Source organism: Castor canadensis, chromosome 13, assembly GCF_047511655.1.
Source record: "Castor canadensis chromosome 13, mCasCan1.hap1v2, whole genome shotgun sequence".
Classification (NCBI taxonomy): domain Eukaryota; kingdom Metazoa; phylum Chordata; class Mammalia; order Rodentia; family Castoridae; genus Castor; species Castor canadensis.
Genome location: NC_133398.1, coordinates 8,641,265 through 8,660,647, shown reverse-complemented (window position 1 = coordinate 8,660,647; position 19,383 = coordinate 8,641,265). Strand labels below are relative to the sequence as shown.

Below are 19,383 nucleotides of genomic sequence, written 5' to 3'. Positions count from 1 at the left end.
TTGCCCAATTCCCCCAGTAGAAACCTGTTTGGGGCACAGACACCTGCTTCTGGTCTGTTCTGTGGAGTCCACGGCACCATCTTTCCCTAGCCCTGGAGGTCTGGGTGGAGGCCTCAGCTTCTTCCCAACCAGAGAACCAGGAGCATTGAGGAATATTTGAATCAGTGTTCCCTGGACTGTTCCTTCAGGCCTGAAGGTGGGAAAGATGGGAGCCTCAGGGTTCTATCCACCTTTTACAGATCACCTTACCACCCTGCCCCATGTGCAGAAGTACCTGAAGTCTGTACGCTACATTGAAGAGCTCCAGAAGTTTGTGGAAGATGACAACTACAAGTGAGTCTCCATCCACTCCTAACTCAGGCCTACCCATCCACAGTTGTCTTTGGCATTTATTGAGACCAATGAGCAACCTCCTGCAGGGCTCTAGTACCCCAGCACCCATAGCACCGCATGCAATGACACCTTCCACTCCTTAGGCCCTACAGTGGTGCTGTCCATGGGTCCATGCACCCAACTCTGCCCCTGCCCCACAAATCTCACAGCCTCAGGCAGATATTATGTTCACTTCTCAGTGTGGCTTCCCACGTGGCCTGGGGATATGCATGTGTGCTCCACAGATGGGCATGGTGCAGACTTTGCTCTCTGGTTCTCACAGGTGGCTCTCTCACCCACAGTGCTGTGCTGGGTAGAAAGGCAGCTTTATAGCCATTTCTCCAGGCCAGAGAGCAGAGTTCTCCATGATCCCATTTCTCTGCAGAACTCTTCTGTCTGGTACTGGTCAAAGCCCCCAGCACCATCTCTATGCTACCCTTATGTGTAGACTCACTTCTCAGAAAGCCCTCAGCAGGCCCTTTGACTCATCTTCCATTCACCCTGCTCTTGTTTTCAGTTCTTTCTTCATTGGTAGCACCTGGGAATGTGTCCAGCATTTCTTTGTATATGGAGGGAGAAGGAGGATTTTTTCATGTCTGTCATATTGGTTGGACATCCTTTTGGCTCATTTTGAGCTTGATGTCAGCCAAGAGCCTCAGTACTTTTTCATATAAGCTGATAATAAGACCTGTCTCACTATCTTGTAATTGATCATTTGCCACATACATGCCAACTTTACAGATATGCTTTTACAACTTATTTGACTGCTTCCAATATATCATAATTTCTTTCAATCTTGCTGTCTAGTAATTTTTTTTTAATGCCTTCTAGTTTTGTGTCTACAAATTCGATTCTCCCGATTACTTGGTATTCATCTAAGTCAGTGAAAACTGCCGAGTACCTTACCATTAACATTGCTTGCAAGATCTTGGGATTGGCTTTTCAAACAGTAGCCACCTGGCCAGCTCTGCGGGAGTGGTGCACAGCCCTGGCTGTGAGTCAGCACCTCCCAGGACACTTTCGAACCATCCAGATGTCTGGGGTGCAGCTGGAGATTTGTCTTCTTCAGAGCTCCCTCCTTGGTTCTGATGATCTTTGGAAACATGGACATACTGTCTTAGTTGTTTTGTAAAATAATTTGTCATAAAAAAAGAATAATATGAAGTTGTGATATATTACATAATAGTAAGAAACACAGATGAAGGCTAATTATGTTTGTCACAAATTCAACTCATTTTATTAACAAAGCACTTGCTATTCCTGAAAAGAGCTGCCTGGAGTGCAAAATTATTCCCACTTAGGTTCTGGGGTAATATTTTGCATGTATGCCAGTCTTGCGATTAAAGAAACAGTAGTTTTTCATTAACACTAATATGCCTTAAGGAGAAAAATGGCCTATAAATACTTGTGACTATGAGACAATCCTTGGACAAGCTACAGGTTGTGAGTAATTACTCCTTCCATTCTGAAGGACTCGGAGCACCCCCAGGACTTGATGCTAACCTAGAGTCAGCCCAGGGTTTACAAAGGCCCTTTGTTGTGGCTAAAATGGGCAAACTCAGAAGAAGACTGCATTCCTACCCCTGCTCCTGACCATTGAGGGCTCCCTTCCTAGAGGAGTTCTGCTCTGAGGGGCAGAAGGTGAGTGGAGTATGTGAGGGGGAGCTGCATCCCCAGCCAGCTCTCACCTGGGGGTTGGCTTCTCACCCCAAGGATGCAGTGCTTAGTTAGGACACTGATGACATGTTTCTAACACCCTGTCCCCACCTGCTTTGAGATACTGCACCAAGAGGCCTAAACCAGTGCTTTGTCTTTCTCAGCCTTTAGACTGTTTTATTGATTCAAGAAAAATTATCCAGTTCCCACCACCAAGAAAGCGTGACCATTACCATTAAGTGGGTATAGTTTTGGACGTTTCTCTATGCCTGAAAAAATGATATGCACATAGAGAAGGATGGATTGATGAATGAGTACAGTATGGAATTTATTACAATTGGATCACACTATCCTTGCTATTTTTTTTTGAGGTGCTGGGGATCAAACGTAGGGGTTCGAGCATGCTAAGCAAGCACTCTACTACTGACCTACATCTCCAGCCCTACTCTTGCTATTTTTAATTAAATGTATTAATTTTATTTTTATTCAGACAGATAAAGGAACCGAAATAAAAGGAATTGCTGTTCTTTAAATAAATATTTCAGTGCTGTAAGAGATATTATTTCCTAAAAGAGCCTCCTAAGATTCATAAAAGCAGTCAGGAAAATGTGAAGAGGCCTGAGTCAGTAAGGTTCATTGTAACTAGGTTTCTACTGTGATGGTGTCAGTTGCCTTTGGTTATGAAAGATGACACTGTTAACAGTGCCCCTCCACCTCCACTTCACCATCTAGCTTTCTGTTAGTTATGCTGTTTTTGGGTCACATAGTCTAAGTTTAAAACATGAACATCATGTTAGAAATAACTCCTACTGTTTCATATTTTTCTAACAGAGTCAGTTCTTACTACCTGTTGTGCCTCTGCAGTGTCTCTGTTCCTGGAGGCTTTATTTTAAAATTGATCCCTTATTTAGCTGGATTTCATCAGGAATCAGGCCTGAAGACCTTGCACTGTGGCCTCCTGGCATTGAGTGCTGCTGTACAGAAAGTCTCATTGCAGTCTGATATTAACCCCCTCTAGAAAGTGGCTTATGGGTGAAGTGCCTTGGCAAGTGAGGAACTTGGTGAGGTTCGAACACTCGGCAGGGGAAGGCCTCAGAGTGAAGGGTTCTGCACCCAATCTCCCTGGGCCATGCTTTGCTCTTGCTTCACAGTGGACAAGCTCTGCTGGTTTTATCTTGGACTGTTTCCATGCCAGTTCTTGGTTTCTGTCTCCCAGATGTCACATGTTGGACGCTCTCTGCTCTGCTTGTGTGTCAACTGCTTTCTAACAGCTGTCATCTTCTTGGTCTTCAGCAGTCTCTAGTGACCTGTTTCCACTTAGGTATTCATCCAGCCCTATATGATTTCAGTCTTTGATTTGGTCCCCTTGGTCCTCCGTCTCCCATTTTGTCTTATTCCTTTGTTTCGCCATCTCCCTTTTCGGGTGTTTTATTCAGCTTATGTTCTTAATTAGTCATTCTTCCATTCAATGTGCTTGAGGGGATCTCTTCTGCTCCTGGAGCTGCCTCCTCTGTCCCACCGAGGGCGTGCTGTCTTTCTTTCTCATTCCTTCTTTGGTGAGACAAGGTCTGTTGCTGGACCATTGCTTTTCATCTTACTACCAATTTGGAGGCCCTGTCTAGCAGTCCTGTGGCTCTGCTACAGAGAAGGAAGTGTCTGGCCTTCTTCCCGTATGTGGAGAGGTTCCCTCCTGCTGGTTAGTAGGTCCAGGGACTCCCGGATTTCCCCTCCCTGTAGCTTGGGGGAGTAGAAGGCCCTGGCTCCAGGGAGGGGTAGGCAAGCAGTCAGCTTCATTTAAGCATGTGGGCTCATGTTTCCTTTGTTGCTATAGTGCCCCATGGAGCCTTCATTTCCATCAGCATGTCTCTGTCTGCCACTTGCTAGCCCCATGATGTGGGGAAGGAAGCTGCTTAACCTCACCCCTCCTCAGTTTCTTTAGCTATGAAATGTACCTAGTTCACAGGGCTGTTATGAGAATTAACACATCACGCTCAGTAAACAGTGGGCCTCAGTCACTTGTTTACTTTGTCTTCCTTTACCTTTGCTTCTTGGTCATGGAAACCCCCTGGAGACAGTGGAGAGAGGGGCTATGATCAGGAACAGATCTCAGTGTTCTGTGCCTATGGTAGTCTTAATAGCATTCTCATCTCCCAACCTCAAACACACAAACACATGCCTTTCTGTACCCATGATAAGCCCTCTGACCTTGTGAAAACCTTTGTTTCAGACTGTCACTCAGAATTGAACCAGGAAGCAGCTCTCCAAGACTGGTCTCCTCCAAAGAAGATCTTGCAGGTATTGTAGTCACTCCAGTGGGAGCAAAACCACTGATAGCCCAAACTTGGCTGCCAGGTTGGCTGTGGAGCCAAAGTGCACTGTTGAGTTTGCAGCCTGGTAGACTCACATTCTCTGCTTCCAGCCCCCTGAGCCCACCTGCTAGGCTCCTGATCACATGGGACCTCTGAGATGGGCTCTCTAGAGGAGCCTGCACTGCACAGCCCTAAGGTTGGAGTCCCAAGTTAAGAGCATGCACGCAGTAGAGAAAAGCCCAGGATCTTTCCAGGCTGTCTGGACCCTTGTTACCAGGCTGCACCCAGGCTTGAGGTTATGTTTCCAGATGGGTGCACAGGACTCCTGGGGTTATGGTGCCACCAGACACAAGTGACTCATCTTCCTAGAGCATCATATTTATTCCCCAGTAGGGGAAATACACACACATTCTCCCCACGCACATGAAGGCCCAGGCTCTGCAATCAAGCCAAGCCTGAGCTCTGCTGTTTCCTGGCTTTGTTGCTTTACCTCTTTTTTTTTTTTTTTTTTGGTGGTGTAGTCCACAGATGGAGTTAAAGACTGGTATTTCCCTCAGAGGGTTGTCTTGGTGCCTGAGTAAGTGCAGGCCTGTGAAGTACTCTGTCCACACTGTCACGTTGTAAAAGAAAGTACACTTCATATTGGCTACTTTGCCATTATTATTCTAATAATGACCTTTCAGTAACCATTCAGAGTTGGTGTCCAGCCAACTCTCAGAGACTGAGACTGATCCCCACTGCTCTCCAGTGAGAGGCCAGGGAGGTACCTGGTTTGAACTCTGGGTCACAGTAGCCTAGAGTCGAAGCCACTGCAATCTTAGACAATGACTCCTTCCCTCTGGGCCTCAGTTCCCTTACCTATAAAATGGGAATAATGAAGTCATCATCTCAGGAATAGTGGAATGTCAAAATGAGGTGCTAGTTAGAAGGGTCCCAGCATAGTCTGCCTGACTGACAGTGAATCAGGCTAGCCAGCTGCTGCTCAGTGTTGCCCCAGCATTGGGTCTTCTCAAACCACCCTTTCCATACTCCCAGCCAGAATGGGTCTTGGTGGACTAGGACAGCAGTGTACCAGCCACAACCCTCTATCAGCCCCATCCTGCAAGGCCTCTTCCCACCTCTGGGGTTTGCTCCTGGCTGTTGTCTCTTCCCACCTCTGCTAGCTTCATTCTGTAAGCTATACCCTGCCCTGGGCTCCTCTGCTAACCTGGCAGAGCAAGATGTGCCTGCTCCTCAAAGCCTCCAGAGATGCTATTGTCCCCACTTCAGGACATGAGAGTCAAGTTAGTGCTGACTATAGCTTGATTTTCATGGGGCTTCCTGAGTTCATTGTTAAAATGTCTTCTGCAGTCTCCTTCTGAAGCCACTGCATTTCCCTGCCAGATGACCCACTAGCAAGGTGGCTGAGGGAAAGCCCCTGGTGCTGCCTGGTCTCTAGCTTCCCATCTCGGTCCTGTCCTAGAACCCTCCCCCAGACAACTTGATGCTCTGAGGTGCTCTGTTCTGCACGCTGTGCCTATAAAGCAGACACCACATGCACGTCCCTCACAGGTATGCAGTGGGAACTTATTGAGGTCACATGTGCAGAGCAGCACAGAGCATGGTCATCTAGGGCAACTTTGTCACCACAATGCTGTGCTTGTCAATATTATGCTTCTGACTCTGTCACTGAATCATTCAGGTTTTAGCTAAACATCACTGCCTCAGAGAAGTCTTTCCCTACCTTCACCCTAGTCCTGGACTAATCAGGCCCTGGTTCACAGGGGCTAGTGAGCTTTGGGCCAAATCCAGCCTAACTTGTTTCTATATAGGAGGAAATACAGTCCCACTGACTACTGACATTTTGTCTCTGCTTTTACACTGCAGTGGCAGAGTTGAGTGGCTGGGACAAAGGCCCTATGGCCTGCAAAGCCAAAAGTACTTCCTGCCTGGCCTCTACCAGAAATTTTCTGACCCCTGTGTCACACCACTCTGTGGCTAGTGCTGTACTCCTTGAGCATGGTCCATCCCTCCAGCCAGCCATGTCTGTCTTCCTCACCAGAGTAAAATCCCCCTGAGGGATGGGCCCAGTGTGGAATTCCTATAGCCCAGGATACAAGGCCCTGGGTCAATGCCCATGGTTAGTTGCTCAGCCCCAGCCCTGAGCGCCTTGCTGGACCCTGTGGGCACCTGTGCTCAGAGGCAGCATCAGCGAGGACTGACTGCTGACTCCACACAGTCTTCTGAAGAAGTGCTGAGGCCAGCAGTTTCTGCATGTGGAGCAAGCCCCAGTACACAGGGGTGTTTTCTAAATCCCTGGCTTCAACCCCAGAAGCAGGATGTTAGAGTTTGCATTGATTACCAGAGGGCCAGGGAGTGTTGGGGAGGCTTGCACGCACTAGCGGCCCCAATTCCTACCTTGCAGTATCAGAGCCAGACAGGCGGGTGCTGCTGTGACCTGGGGTGGCCATGGGGTCCCAAGAGGGCCAGGCCACAGGGACAGCTCCAAGGAAGCCTTCCTGAGTCTGGCAGATAAACTGAGCCACGTGGCATGAACAGACTCAGGGACAGGAATGTGCCTCTTGCAGTCCCAGGAATGGGAAGAACGCAGCCTCCCTCAGCTCCTCAGGAGAGGGGTGTAGACTCCAGCTTAGGGCACTTCCCAGCAGTTAGACACCCCCACACCTGCCAAAGAAAGGCACTGATAGGTGCTCCTCCATTCACGCAAGGCTTACATGCTACGGGGCCAAGCATTTGCTGTGAGCCAGGTGCCTGGCAAGAGCTAGGCAGACCCTGTTCTCTGGGAGCCCATGCATTAGCTTGGAAGACTGGCAGCAGAGGCCAGCAGGGCAAGGATGGGCATGTTTGGAGCCAAAAAGAGGCCAGTGTGAGTAGACCAAGATGGCCTGGCATGGGTGGGTCCCGCTCCCCTACCTTGAAAACTTCAGCTGTAGCCTCAACTGTCTCCAAGTTCTAATTAGTACCAGAAGTGGTTTCTGAGCCTCAGTTGTGCCCATCGTGTCTGGGGTAGCCCCTGTACCCCACTTTCCATCCCTGGGGGATGGCCATGTGGGGACGTCTGTCCCCTACAAGTAGACTGTGAGAAAGGAAATAGAGAAACCTTCTCAGTTTCTGGGTCTGTGAAAAGAGGCCAGGAATGCCACGTTTTCAATTTCCCCCTGCATGTAATGTGTAGTTTATATAAATGAACTAATATTTTCCTGGAGAGAAAAAAATCCTGTGAAACATCGACCCCCAGAGAAGGCAAGTATGCCTCTCCAAGGGTGTGTGCCTTGGAACTAGTGAAGACCTTTTCAGATTTTGCTAGCCCCACCTCCATGTGATTCCCCCAGTGGACAGGTTTCCTCCGAAGATTCCTGGGCAGCATTGGAGTCCAGGAGAATCTTGACCTCAGCCTCTGCTCCCTGCACTCTCACCTTCAGGACTGCACTGTGACATACCTTTCTGGCTCCTTGTTTAATTGTATGGTGGCAAAAATCCTGCTCTGGGGCCAGGCAAACCTAAGTTCAAAACTCAATTGTAGCACCTCTGAGCTGCAGGTGTCCAGGCAGTTCATTTGATTCCTCTGAGCCTCAGTTTTCCTGGGAACAGGAATGCTTCACACAGACTCACCCCACAGGGCTGCAGGGGAAGTTCCCCGGGGCAGTGCTGGGAACCCCCCTGTCCATTGCCTGCACGTGCTGCCTCTCCAGAGTGCCCTCTCACACACATTTTTGATGGCATTAGATGGGGTGTGGTATGAGGCAGCCACCCAAGCAGCAGACAGGGAGCCCAAGGACCCACGCTTAGCTCCAGCACAGGTGCTCACTAGCCATGCCAGGTAAGGCTGCCTCGTTACCTGCTGACCTAGAATCTGGGCACAAAACACTACTTGTGGGTCAGAAGGTCCAACAGAGCTCCACGTGGAGTCACGTGGAGGTGTCTTTACTCACATGCCTGCTACTTGCTGTTAGCCTGAGCTGGATCTGCAGTGGTGGCAGGACACATAACTATGGTCTTTCCATGTGGCCTGGGCTTCCTCACAAGATGGCAGCCTCAGGGTTGCTAGACTCTTCATGGCAGCTGACAGTCCCCAGAGTGAATGCCCTGGGAGGCAGGGAGGAAGCTGCATCAAGGCATCCCCATGAGCCAGCCTCCAAAGTTACATGGCCTCACCTTGGCCTCCCTCTGTAGGTCAAAGCAGCCATAAAGGCCAGCTCAGGTCCTGAGAGAGGGGACAAAGACCCAGCCACTCAGTGGAGTAGTTGAGGACTTTTTGGACCACCCCAGCCAATTCACCTGAGGGAAATAGGCTCAGAGTTGCATCATTGTCCTCACTGTGTGCTGACCTGTGTTAAGCATAGATTCTGCCAAGCGTCTGCTAAGAACTGTCCTTGTATTCACTCCGTGTCCCAACACCTGCCTGTGAAGCGGGCCCATGCCACCCCATTCTGAAGAGGAAGAGGCCAGGACACTTGCCCAGCCTCACACATCAAGGAAGTGGCAGCACTGACGGCTGAGCTACATCACCTGCATCTGACGTGTAGAGGCTCCAGAGCACTGTGGGCTGTGTCTGCTGCCCCCTGCACCTGTGCAGAGTCACACACTGTCCACATTGGTTCTAGATGCTAGTTCTGTGTAAGAATCAGACTCCAAAACCTGATCTGGCATTAAGTCCTCTCGCCTCAACCCTGCTGGGGTCCTTCAGCCTGGCCTTCTCCTCCGCGTATTCCAACTTGCTAACCTCAGCCTGGTTGGGATGCAGTCAGCTGTGGGTGCTGCTGTCGTGGGGCATAGCGCCTTCCAAGTGACAATAGATAATGATACGCTACCCCACCTGGGCTTTCTCATAGGTATCGCAGAGATTCCACAATTCCTAAACCCAGACAGATGTAGATCCATTCCAGGACCCCTGGAGCTCCTTCCGTTGCTCCTTAGGGCTGACCGCCCACCAGCAACCTCTTGATTGGATCCCCTCAAGTCCTCAATGCCATGCCAGCTCTACTCACTGGGACCATCTTAGTCCACAGGAGGCCATACCCACTTTGTCCTGATAGACCTGTGAGTACAGCTCACCCTTCTATGGCCACTGCTGTCTTCTGGCTTCAGCCATCTTGGCATCCTGAGGCCTGACTGATGCACTAAGAGTCAGAAGACATTGCAAACCCATAAGTGGCCTGTGGAGACCCCCTTGCTCTGCTAACGAAAGAAGAGAGCAGCCCTTGGGCAAGAGGTAGGGATTACTTCAGTCCAACTCCACTGCCCTGAGGTGGCCCAGCCCCTCCCAAGCGCCAGCCACTCCCTGGCATCCTCTGCCCCCACTCTCTGTGGCCTGGGAGTCTGCAGCTTCTCGCGCCAGAAGAGCACATAGCCTCCTCAGCCCAGCTGAAGGGTAATTGGGTGCCATTTTTCAGAAGGAAAGGAAACGGCTTTTTGCATGGTATGTGAGAAAGATCTTGACTCACAGTGAAGACCCGTGAGAACTGTGTGTGTTAGAAACAAGAGAATGCGTGTGAACGTAGCAATGACCAGCTCCCAGGCTCCACTGAGAAACCTGGCTAGAGAAGTTTCCACACAGACTTCTCTGGCAGACCCAGAAGGGCCCGGGACCCTACTCTGGGAATAGGGCTTTCAACAGTGGCAGGCAGGAAGCCGAAGACACCGAACCTGCAGTTGGATAGAGCCCACTGGTGCTGGCAGTTACTCCAGATGGTGCTGTTGTCACCTCCAGCCAGAAAATGGGCACCTAGGAGGAGGAGTCAGTGTGAGCCCCAGCTCCTCCTGGGACAGAGGTGGGACTGGAACCCAAGTCTTGTGACTCCAACTTGGGTACTTTCCCCTCTGCCACAGCTGCCTCCCATTAATTTCTGATGTGTGAGTCTTGGAAAGCACCCCTACAAGCCTGCTAAAAATCAGCCAGTACTGGCCCAAGGCATGGCTCTGTCAGAAGTCCGTGGGAATGGGGCTCCCTGGCCTACTTCATCAGGCTCCCCAGCTCACCACGTGAGATCCTTGGCAGCCCCAAGCACCACGCCTATCTACCCCATCCCCCCTATTGCACCATGAGGGTATAGCACCATGCCACATAGAGTTACTCCAGGTCCCCTCCCTGGTCAGCCTCCTGGACACCTCATCCATACCTTTCCATCCCAGTCTCTGGCTTCTAGTCTCTGTCACGTCCAGTTGCTCTTCAACCAGAGGGAGCATCCTAGGGTGCAGATTTTAGTACAACACCTTTGCCATGCAACTCTAGGTCCTCAGGGGCCTTGCTCCCAGTCACCTCTGAGCTTTTACATATCCTATTCCTTCTGCCTCGTTACTGCTCATGCTGGAGCTCTTGCATCAACCAAGATGTCAGAACTTCCAGAAGGCTTTCCCAATCTTTCCCCAGGTTCCCAAATGCTCTGTGCTCAGAGCTTTCCTGCTCACCAGCTGCTCACCTGGGCAAGTTCATAAAACCTCCGGACCTCAGGTTCCACTTTGTAAACTTAAAGTAATAACACTGCATGGCAGTGTTAATGTGAGGCTTAAAAAGGTCGTGTGCACAAAGCCTTTATTGTAGGTTCTAGTGCCATGTAGACGCTCAGTAAACGTCAGTGGTTATCATGATCACCAACATTATTGGTGTTGTTACACTATCTGTATGGTTGGCAATCTTGCCATATTGGCCATGATTCTTCTCCTGGCAAAGTGTGTGTGTCTCCTGAGTGCAGTTACCTGAACTCACTCTCCCCCTTGACCATCGACCCATTTGTGTAATCCATGTTGCAGCTCCAATGCCTGGACCAAGGGCAGCCCCAAAGTCAGGGCTCAGTAAACATTTGTGGCAAGAGAGAAACACTTGTGTGTTCGACTCCTCAGAGGGAAGTGACAAGGACAGGATCTCCTTCCTGTTTTACAGATGTAGACTCAGGGCTCAGGGGGTGAGGTGACTTGCCTGAGGTTGCTCAGCCTGCTGCTGCAGACTCAGGCGGGAGCCCAGGCCAGTGTAACTCCAGATCCTGTGTTCCTTGCCATCACTGTTCATTGTCCTGAGCCCCCGCCACTCAAAGGCCATGATCAGAGGGCCTGGTGATTTTTTTCTCTCCAATCAATGAGTGGTCTGTTGGGCAGTATGTTGGTTTCTTGTAATGAAAACCAGATTTTTTTTTTTCTTACATAGTATCTCGTTCCCCACAGAGACTGTCAATTCTCATATGTTCCAATAAAACTGCTAAAGAAACAGCCACTTAAAGAGCTTTAAAGATTATTCATGGAAAAATTATGCTGAGGAAAAATAGAGCAATCCTCTGAGATAGTCAAGCCACATGGTCAGTTTTTCCAGTTGTTCATGCCATATCAGGCGGGCAGTGGGGCCTGCACTCTGCTCAGAAGGCCAGAGCCCCAGCTCATTATTTGCCACTCCCACCCTGCCCGAGGACATGACAAACTTGCCAGCCACTCAACTCAAAAATGACACGTGTTCCTGGCACTGTCACGTGGGGGCCACCCCAGGCTTGGTGGGGCAGGAATGTGAGGCCCTTCAGTAGCAGAGGGTGTCACTTACTGGCAGAGGGCCCCCATGTGGGTCCCAGCTGAATGGAAATTCTTCTGTTTCTGCGTCAGACCCAGGCTGTTGGTCAACAATGCAAGGGGGTGTGGTCAAGACCTAGGGCAGGAAAAGCAGCATTAGTGTTCAGGCCTGGGTTCTGCTGGGGCCACCCTCCCCCCAGCTGACCCTGAAGCTGGTCAAGGGGCATCTGAGGCCAGACACGCCTCCCAAGGCTCCAAAGCAGGAAGGAGAAGGGGGCGCATCCAGGCTGACTTCTGTGGGGAAGCCGCCAGAGCAAGTCTGCAGTTTGGGAGAACTCAGCAGAAAGCAGAGCCAGGAGGCAAGAGCCTCATGGAGCCAGGCAAGAATGAGTGCCTCCTTACAGCCCCTTCAGCCATGTGGCTCTGGTGTGTCTCCGAGCCTCTCTCTAAAGTGGCCATAATAAAAGTACCACTCACACAGGAGTCAGTGAGCTAGGACTTGGAAGTGTTTGCACTGGCCTGCTTATAACCCATGATAATGGAGGCTAGTCCCCTTCCCTTGCTCAAAGGCAGAAGCGGGTCTCTCCCATTCCACATTTCCAACAGGAAGGGCCTCCTGTTTGCCAGGCCACCTCACATGAGGTCATTCTGTTCCCTTGTGTTCTATCCAGTGCTTGGCTCTGAACCACTGACATTCCTCCCCACCCTCATGAATGTGCTGTACACGTGGGTTTGGGTCCCACCTCCAGCACATAGTAGATCCATAAGCCCCACTTTCTCTTCTGTAAAAAAAAAATGGTGCTACTAAGAGTGCCCACCTCAAGGACTGCAACATTGGCTCAAAGCACAGTGCCCCGGGAGCAACGTTGAATCCTATCATCATCATCATCATTTCTGCCCACCACCAGGGCCTCTGGACTTCCACTTGAGACCCCATGGGAAGGAGTGCTGTAGTCTGGCCTTCAGAGAGCACTGTTCTGTACCAGGGTGGGAGCCTGAGTGACTCAGGCAGCAACACTGTAATCCTCTGACACGGCTGCTGATAAACAAGGCAGGTTCCACCCTCTGGATTCTGCTTAGCAATAGTGCAAAACCAAAACAAAGCAGGATGGTTTTCATTCTTCTTTTCCTCTCCAAAGCAGCTGGATGAGTTGCTTCTCCTGGGACAGAGTCTGCTTGTGTCCTGGCATGTAGAGCAGAGGGTCTCCCAGGGGTGCCTCAGGGTCCCCACAGAGCCTGTGCAGACCCCCTGCGGCCACAGTCACCTCCAGGGATGAGCCACCCTCTCCAGGTGGTGCTGATATATCACCGGGGAAGAATCAAAGCCTCAAAGAAGCCAGGTGGCTTCTTTGAGAGAAGAATGTACAAGAGAATGCATGCACAAAAAGCCTAGTGTCTCCACTTCCCACTTTGTACCAGCCAGGGACCCCTCTGAGCTCTGGAAGACCAGGCAGAACCTCTGCTTTAGGGTTTTGCCTCTCTGGTTCTGTTCTCCAGACATCACCAGGAAGCAGGAATCTGTGGTTGAGATGAGACATCAGCCAGTGGGCCTGGGCATAGCGGGCCATCCCCACAGCAGGTTGTCAACTTGGGCATCGGTGATATTGAGAGGAAGGGGGCAGTATCTAATCAGTAGGAAGTTGTGTGGCTATGTGAACCATAAACCTTGTCCTACCTGTGACAGCCTGGTAAGAGACTGTACCCTAAACCTAGGGTCCACCTCCCCTTAACCTTTACCCCCAGTCATCATTGACTGTTGTCATCACTCTCTCTCTCTGCTCTGTTCACAGGCCCCTCTGCAGGTTCCAGCTCAGCAAGGTTCCGCCGGAGGCCCACCTGTCCTGATGCATCTGTGGCCGGCAGCCTTTCAACCCCACCAGTCCCCAGACACAGGAAGAGCCACAGCCTGGGCAACAAGTAGGTGACTGAGCAGCCCTCCCCTGGGGCATCAGACTGGCCTGCAAGGATGTGGACTAAAGGAATGATGGGAAGTTCTCCCTGACAGGATCCCCTTTCCCACTCCATTCTGGGGCCTCTTAGTGTCCCCGGCAGATGTGCTCTTCTAAGATAGGCCTGGGCTCAAGAAGAGCAGAGGGGCCTCTGGCATCAGTCTTTATGGTATCAGCAGGGTCCTCAGGCTCAGTAGCTAGTGAAAAAAAGAATGATGTCCTGAATTCAAAACCCAGTACCGCCAAAAAAAAAAAAAGAAAAGAAAAGACATGGGAAGGGCAGGGAGGAAATAGTGTGATTCCAGAAAACATACAAGCTTAGTTAGTAACTCGACTGGGGAGAACCCGAGTCCAGGGGATACCAGTGACTGTCATTAGGAAGTGTTGGGGGTCTTCTGACATCTGTCTGCAGAGAAGACCTACTGGATCACTCACCCTATGAGACCCACGGCAGGAGGACATTTAGTCCTTGGCATGGCTGAGGGCAACCATGCTCACATCCCTTGGGCCTTGGTACAGGCTCCCAAATACAGGGGTCCATCCCTTCTTCTCCCCCCACCTTCCTTCCTACCTGCCTTCCTCCTCTGCTTTCCTTTCTTTCCTCCCTCCCTTCCACCTTCCTTCTATCCATGAGGCCTAAGCGCCTGCATCTCCTGGGCTGGCCCTGGAGGAGCTGGAAGAAGACAGAGTTGCTCTCTGAGTCCTCAGTGGTTCTTTCCCTTCTTAGATGCTCTGCCACATGCTCGTGTGGCACAGGCCTCTGGAAAAGCTGCTGTTATTATTCACACTGTAAGAATGAGTCTAATCATAAGAGATGTGCTTTGCAATGTTAACGAAGTGTTGGAGCCAGGATCTATTTACTGGTGCATGTGACTCCAGACCAGCCATTCTGGCCATGGCCTGCTGACCCTCACTTGTTCGGCCCCATCATTCACAAGCCTCATCTTCAGCCTGGGAGACAGGCAGGGCACACAACCTTAGTCCTCACTGGTGGATGGAGAAACTGTGGCTCCAGAAAAGGATGTGACTTGCTTACGGTCATGCCAAGAGAGAGGGCAGAGCCTGGGCTGCATCCTGGCTCTGGGTGGAGGCTTTTTTCCGGCAGCTGGCCCCTGGTTCCACCCCCCAGGGCAGGTTGGCTGCTGTTACTCTTCAGATTAGGAGCTTTGCTTTCTCTCTTCCTTTCCGTTTTCCAGTATGATGTGTCAGTTGAGTGTAGTTGAGAGTAAAAGTGCGACATTCCCGTCGGAGAAAGCCAGGCACCTTCTGGATGACAGTGTCCTAGAGTCCCGCAGCCCCCGCAGGGGCCTCACCCTCACCTCCTCCTCTGCTGTCACCAATGGACTCTCCCTAGGTAAGCGTCTCCAGCCTGCACACTGCAGGCAGGGGGCCGCAGGCCCGGCATGTGCTCCGTGTCTGTCTCTGTGTCACTGTGCCATGCCCAGTGGCCCCTCACCACTGTAGAGTGTCCCCCAGCAGGAATCCCCTGGAGTATGGGAAGCCTCTACTTCCTAGCTTCCTGGGTTGCAAGGAGAGCTCGGTGTTGTCCTCATCCTGTCAGCGGCTCCAAGTATGGCAGGCAGGTGGGAGAGGCAGGTGACGGATATGAGCTTAAGTCTGGCTCAACTTCCAAAGTGGCGCTTCTGTCCCAGGGGAAGCCACAGCCCTGGACCCTGCAGGGCAAAGCAAATGCAGCTGCTTGGGGCAACCACTGGGTGTGTGCTTGTCTTTGCACTGAGAAGCCAGAGGAGGGAGAATGAGAAAGGGATCTTGAGGGACAAAATCGCATCCCTGAGCATCAGTGGAAGTGGTGCTTATGTCAATGGAAGGAGTAGAACTTGTGCTTCAGTAGTCTGTTTGTCTGTGTGTCTGTCTGCTTCCCTGAGTAGGGAGTTCTCTCAGGTCTGGAGGTGGGGCAGACAGTTGCCCAGCTGAGAATTTGACTTAGTAAGGACTGTGGGGCAGAGGGGCCAAGAGCTCGGGAGATACAGGCAATAGAAAAACCAGGAGGGAATCTTATGCCCCACGTCCCAGTGAAGTTAGGCCAGTCTCCATGGTCATGGGCAATATCAGTCCAGGAAGCAGTGGTCTCCCCTACCCCTAGAAGTGTGAGACAAGCGAGTCCCATGTCTGCCTTCTGTCCTTGGAGGAGGTGGTCCTGTTTGGACACAGGCAGGGGTGTAGGGCAGCTTGAGACAGTATACCCTGGATCATAGGTGTGCCTTGCAAAAAGAGTTCTGGGCTCCCTGTGCTGGAGAAAGGGTGGATAAACAAAGGTAAACAGGCTTATTTCCCAAGACTTTGCTGTGCACCATGACCTTCCAGCCCTCAGGATCTCACTACCTTCACCCAGGGACCTCTTTATTGGCATCTGTGAAGTTACCTGGGTCCTGAGGAGCATATTCTGGGAAGTGTGGGCTCAACAGTGTTCAGTTGGGCCCAGAACAGCTGTTGGACATCCAGGAAACTCTGAGCTATGCCTGATTCCAGGCTGCTGTTCCCAAGGCAGAAAGCAAGTCAGGTGCTGTGCTGTCCAGCATCCAGGCAGGATCACAAGGTTGTTTGCTTCTGGCTTCCCAAATCAGGGAACTCAAAACATTTTTCTGTTTGGGCTGAAAGCCCTGAGTAAGTGGCCATGTGTTCATATGCCAGTGGGAGCCAGGCTGGTTGATTTCCCACCTGCTTAGACTGGTCTAATGGACCTGAGCTCCTCCCTTACCCCTTGGCTTGGTGCTCAGGGAGCCTTTGTGGTCAGAGAGTATCATGGTGCGTAGATGCTTGAGTGGCAGGAGAAAAATCTCCTGAGAGAGGCCTGGGGGAGCCTCAAGGGAGCAGGGTGTTTCATCAGCTGCAGGCTCAGGCTTGGAGGAGCATAGGGACAGCAAAGGAGCCTGGCCAGGCCTTGTCAGTGTTTCAGTGGGCCAGGGGCCTGCAGGGACCCTCTTGGGACTTCTGTCCAATGCAAGCAGCTGCACTAAGACCAGTGTTTTGCCCAGCCCTGACCTTGGGAGCAGAAGTGCTCACTTGGCCTCCATCGTCATCAAATGAGGCCTGTTTCAGCTCTGATTGCTCTGGGCCAGCAAGGAGGCAGTGGTGGAGCCAGAACAAGTCCACATGGATCTGAGGACCCAGGTCCCACAAGCCAGAGGGCAAGCAGTGGGAAGGGGGAACAGGGAGATTGTAAGGTTCTTTTGACCCTCCCAGAGCAGAGTCATGTCGTTGCCCACAAGATCAGGAAGCTGTGAGCTCAGGGATCTGGGCCTGCTGACCCAGAAGCACAAGAGAACAGGCCCCTGTATGTGAGGTCACCACACTCACTCACGTGTGTTCCTTTTCCAGGCAGTAGTGAGAGCTCAGAGTTTAGTGAAGAGATGTCTTCAGGGCTTGAAAGGTGAGTGTGGCCTCGGCACAGCCTCCCTCCCACTTGAGGTCTTAGGGTCCAGGGAGCTGGACATAGGCTCAGTGCAAGTCAGCCCTGCCCACCCACCCAACCATGGGCTTAGTGGAGCCACCCTGTGGCTCTTTGTCAGCTGGCAGGAGCAAGATGGTGTGGGGGGTCCCGGTCCCCTGTGCCGAAAGCATCCCCACAACCCCTCTGGTCTGGGAGTCAGCCCAGCTGCACAAGGGGACCTGGAGCAGACTGGGTCTGTAGAGTGGGTTCTGGACACTGGAAGCCTAAGCATCACTGTCTTGAGATGGGTACGTGGCTCCACCTGGTGGGCTTCAAGGGTGTTACACCCATACTGCTATAAATGGCCTTGGACCTTGGGCATTTATTGAACACCAGCCTGCTCGGCAGTGGTGACTAGGAAGTGGCCACCGTTGCTACTTCCTTACAGATCTCTCGGCCCATGGTTTGGCTCCCCGTGCAGAGCCTCTCTGCCCCAGGTATCCAGCCTCCTACTCAGGGATTCACCATCACATGTGTTCCACATACTGTTGCTTCCTGGGCCATCACCAAGACGCTGGAAAAACGTACCACAGGAAGTGAAGGGCACCTTGGAGACTTAATCTGGGGACAGACATGGAGAAATCCAGTGACAAAGAATGTCCCAGGGAGGCAAGTTTTCACTGACCTTTATTTAGGGTGAGTCCTCTACCAGTGTTCAGAGGCCTGTGTGCACAGCTACCCACATGCTCTCATATGTACATACATGCACACACATGCACACATGTGCACTCATAGCTACCCACACAGAGTATACCTGCACACACATGCACACTTGGTTATACACACATAACACATAGTTACACACTCACATAACACATGTACTGTCATTTATATACATGCACACCCTCACAGTGCTCACACTGTTACAGGTGCAACACATTACACATTCCCACTCATGTATGTGTGCACACATACAAATATACACATACTCCTCTGTTGCTGAAGCTTCTATCCCCTCATAATCCCCATAATCATAGTCCCCATAATCATAGTCCCCATAATCATAAAGTGACCAGAGAGGAGGTAGGAGTGGGAAGTGACCACTCCTCACAGGGCAGTGGGGCTGTCTGATGTCCACAGACTGGGAGAGCATTCCCTGTGTGCCAGGCGCTAAGTGGACACTGTGCACGGGCTCACTGGATCCTCAATCCCCTTCCACAGCATCCAGCAGATTGTCCCGCTTATACATTGGGAAAGTAGGGTTCAGAGAGGTCAGGAGACTTGCCAGCTTCACACTCATCTGATAGGGGCAGAGCTCACCCAAATCCATACCCTTCTCTCACCAAGTTTCCCCCATTCTTTGCCCCATGCTTTGGCCGGAAGGTTGGCGTTCACAGCTACAGGGACTGGCCTATGTCAGCCAGTCTGTCTGTCTGTGAAATCCAAGATGGGGCTGGAGAGGAAGTGAGGATGCCATGAGCCCTCAGAAGTTCTTTCCCTCCCCCTCCCCCCTGGGACTTCTTGAGGGATGTTTGATCTATTCCCATTTGGAAGGTCAGGCAAACCAGTCCAGCTACTCTCATTCTGGGGCCACCCAGCAGTGGAAAGAGAACTCTACAGGCCCTACTCCAGAACCCTCAGTCCCAGTTAGAGGGCTCCTGGGGACACCCTGAGGAAGAGGTTTACAGGCAAGCCAGCATCTCCCCTGACCACAGGCCAATGAGAGGACATCAGATGGGAAACTCAGACCAAGATCCCAAATAGCAACCACCCTGGCCCCGTCTGTTCATTCATTCATTCTTTTACTTACTCATTCCTTCATCCACTCATTTATCCATTGATCATTCAGTAGCTGCTGTTTATTAAGCACACTCCCTGACAGACGGTACACTCGCTGTGCGAGGGCAGTCTGCACTTCCTGTTGAGTACTATGATTGAGAGTGACATGGCTGAGGGTAAAGTCTATACAGTATCTTTTAAGTACTATGAGTGAGAGTGATGCTGTTAGAAAGGAGTGGGGCAAGGGGCATTCCTTGTTCCAGGGAGTCGATGCTGTATGCAATTCATGAACGCTGTAAATAGTGACAGGATTTTGTAGCTGTCCATCTAAATGTCTATAGCAGGTGCTTTGGGGGTGGGTCTCCTCCAAGCTGGGCCTCTTGGCTGGCTCATCCACATGGATGTCCAGTCCTGCCTCCAGCAGCCCTCAAACTGC

General features: G+C 51.3%; 1 protein-coding gene across 7 annotated transcripts in view; it reads left to right on the top strand.

The window, feature by feature from the left end:
* The window catches only part of Ralgps1 (Ral GEF with PH domain and SH3 binding motif 1), a 231,255-nt gene that overhangs the window by 191,467 nt on the left and 20,405 nt on the right, over positions 1-19,383 (top strand). For 5 of the 7 annotated variants that reach the window (XM_074053168.1, XM_074053169.1, XM_074053167.1 and 2 more), the window contains exons 9-13: positions 240-333; positions 4,256-4,323; positions 13,619-13,745; positions 14,974-15,131; positions 17,117-17,168. In XM_074053168.1, the coding sequence (XP_073909269.1) occupies positions 240-333; positions 4,256-4,323; positions 13,619-13,745; positions 14,974-15,131; positions 17,117-17,168 (499 nt within the window). The remainder of the gene's footprint in view (positions 1-239; positions 334-4,255; positions 4,324-13,618; positions 13,746-14,973; positions 15,132-17,116; positions 17,169-19,383) is intronic. The other 2 variants (XM_074053171.1, XM_074053170.1) reach the window with 1 other exon arrangement.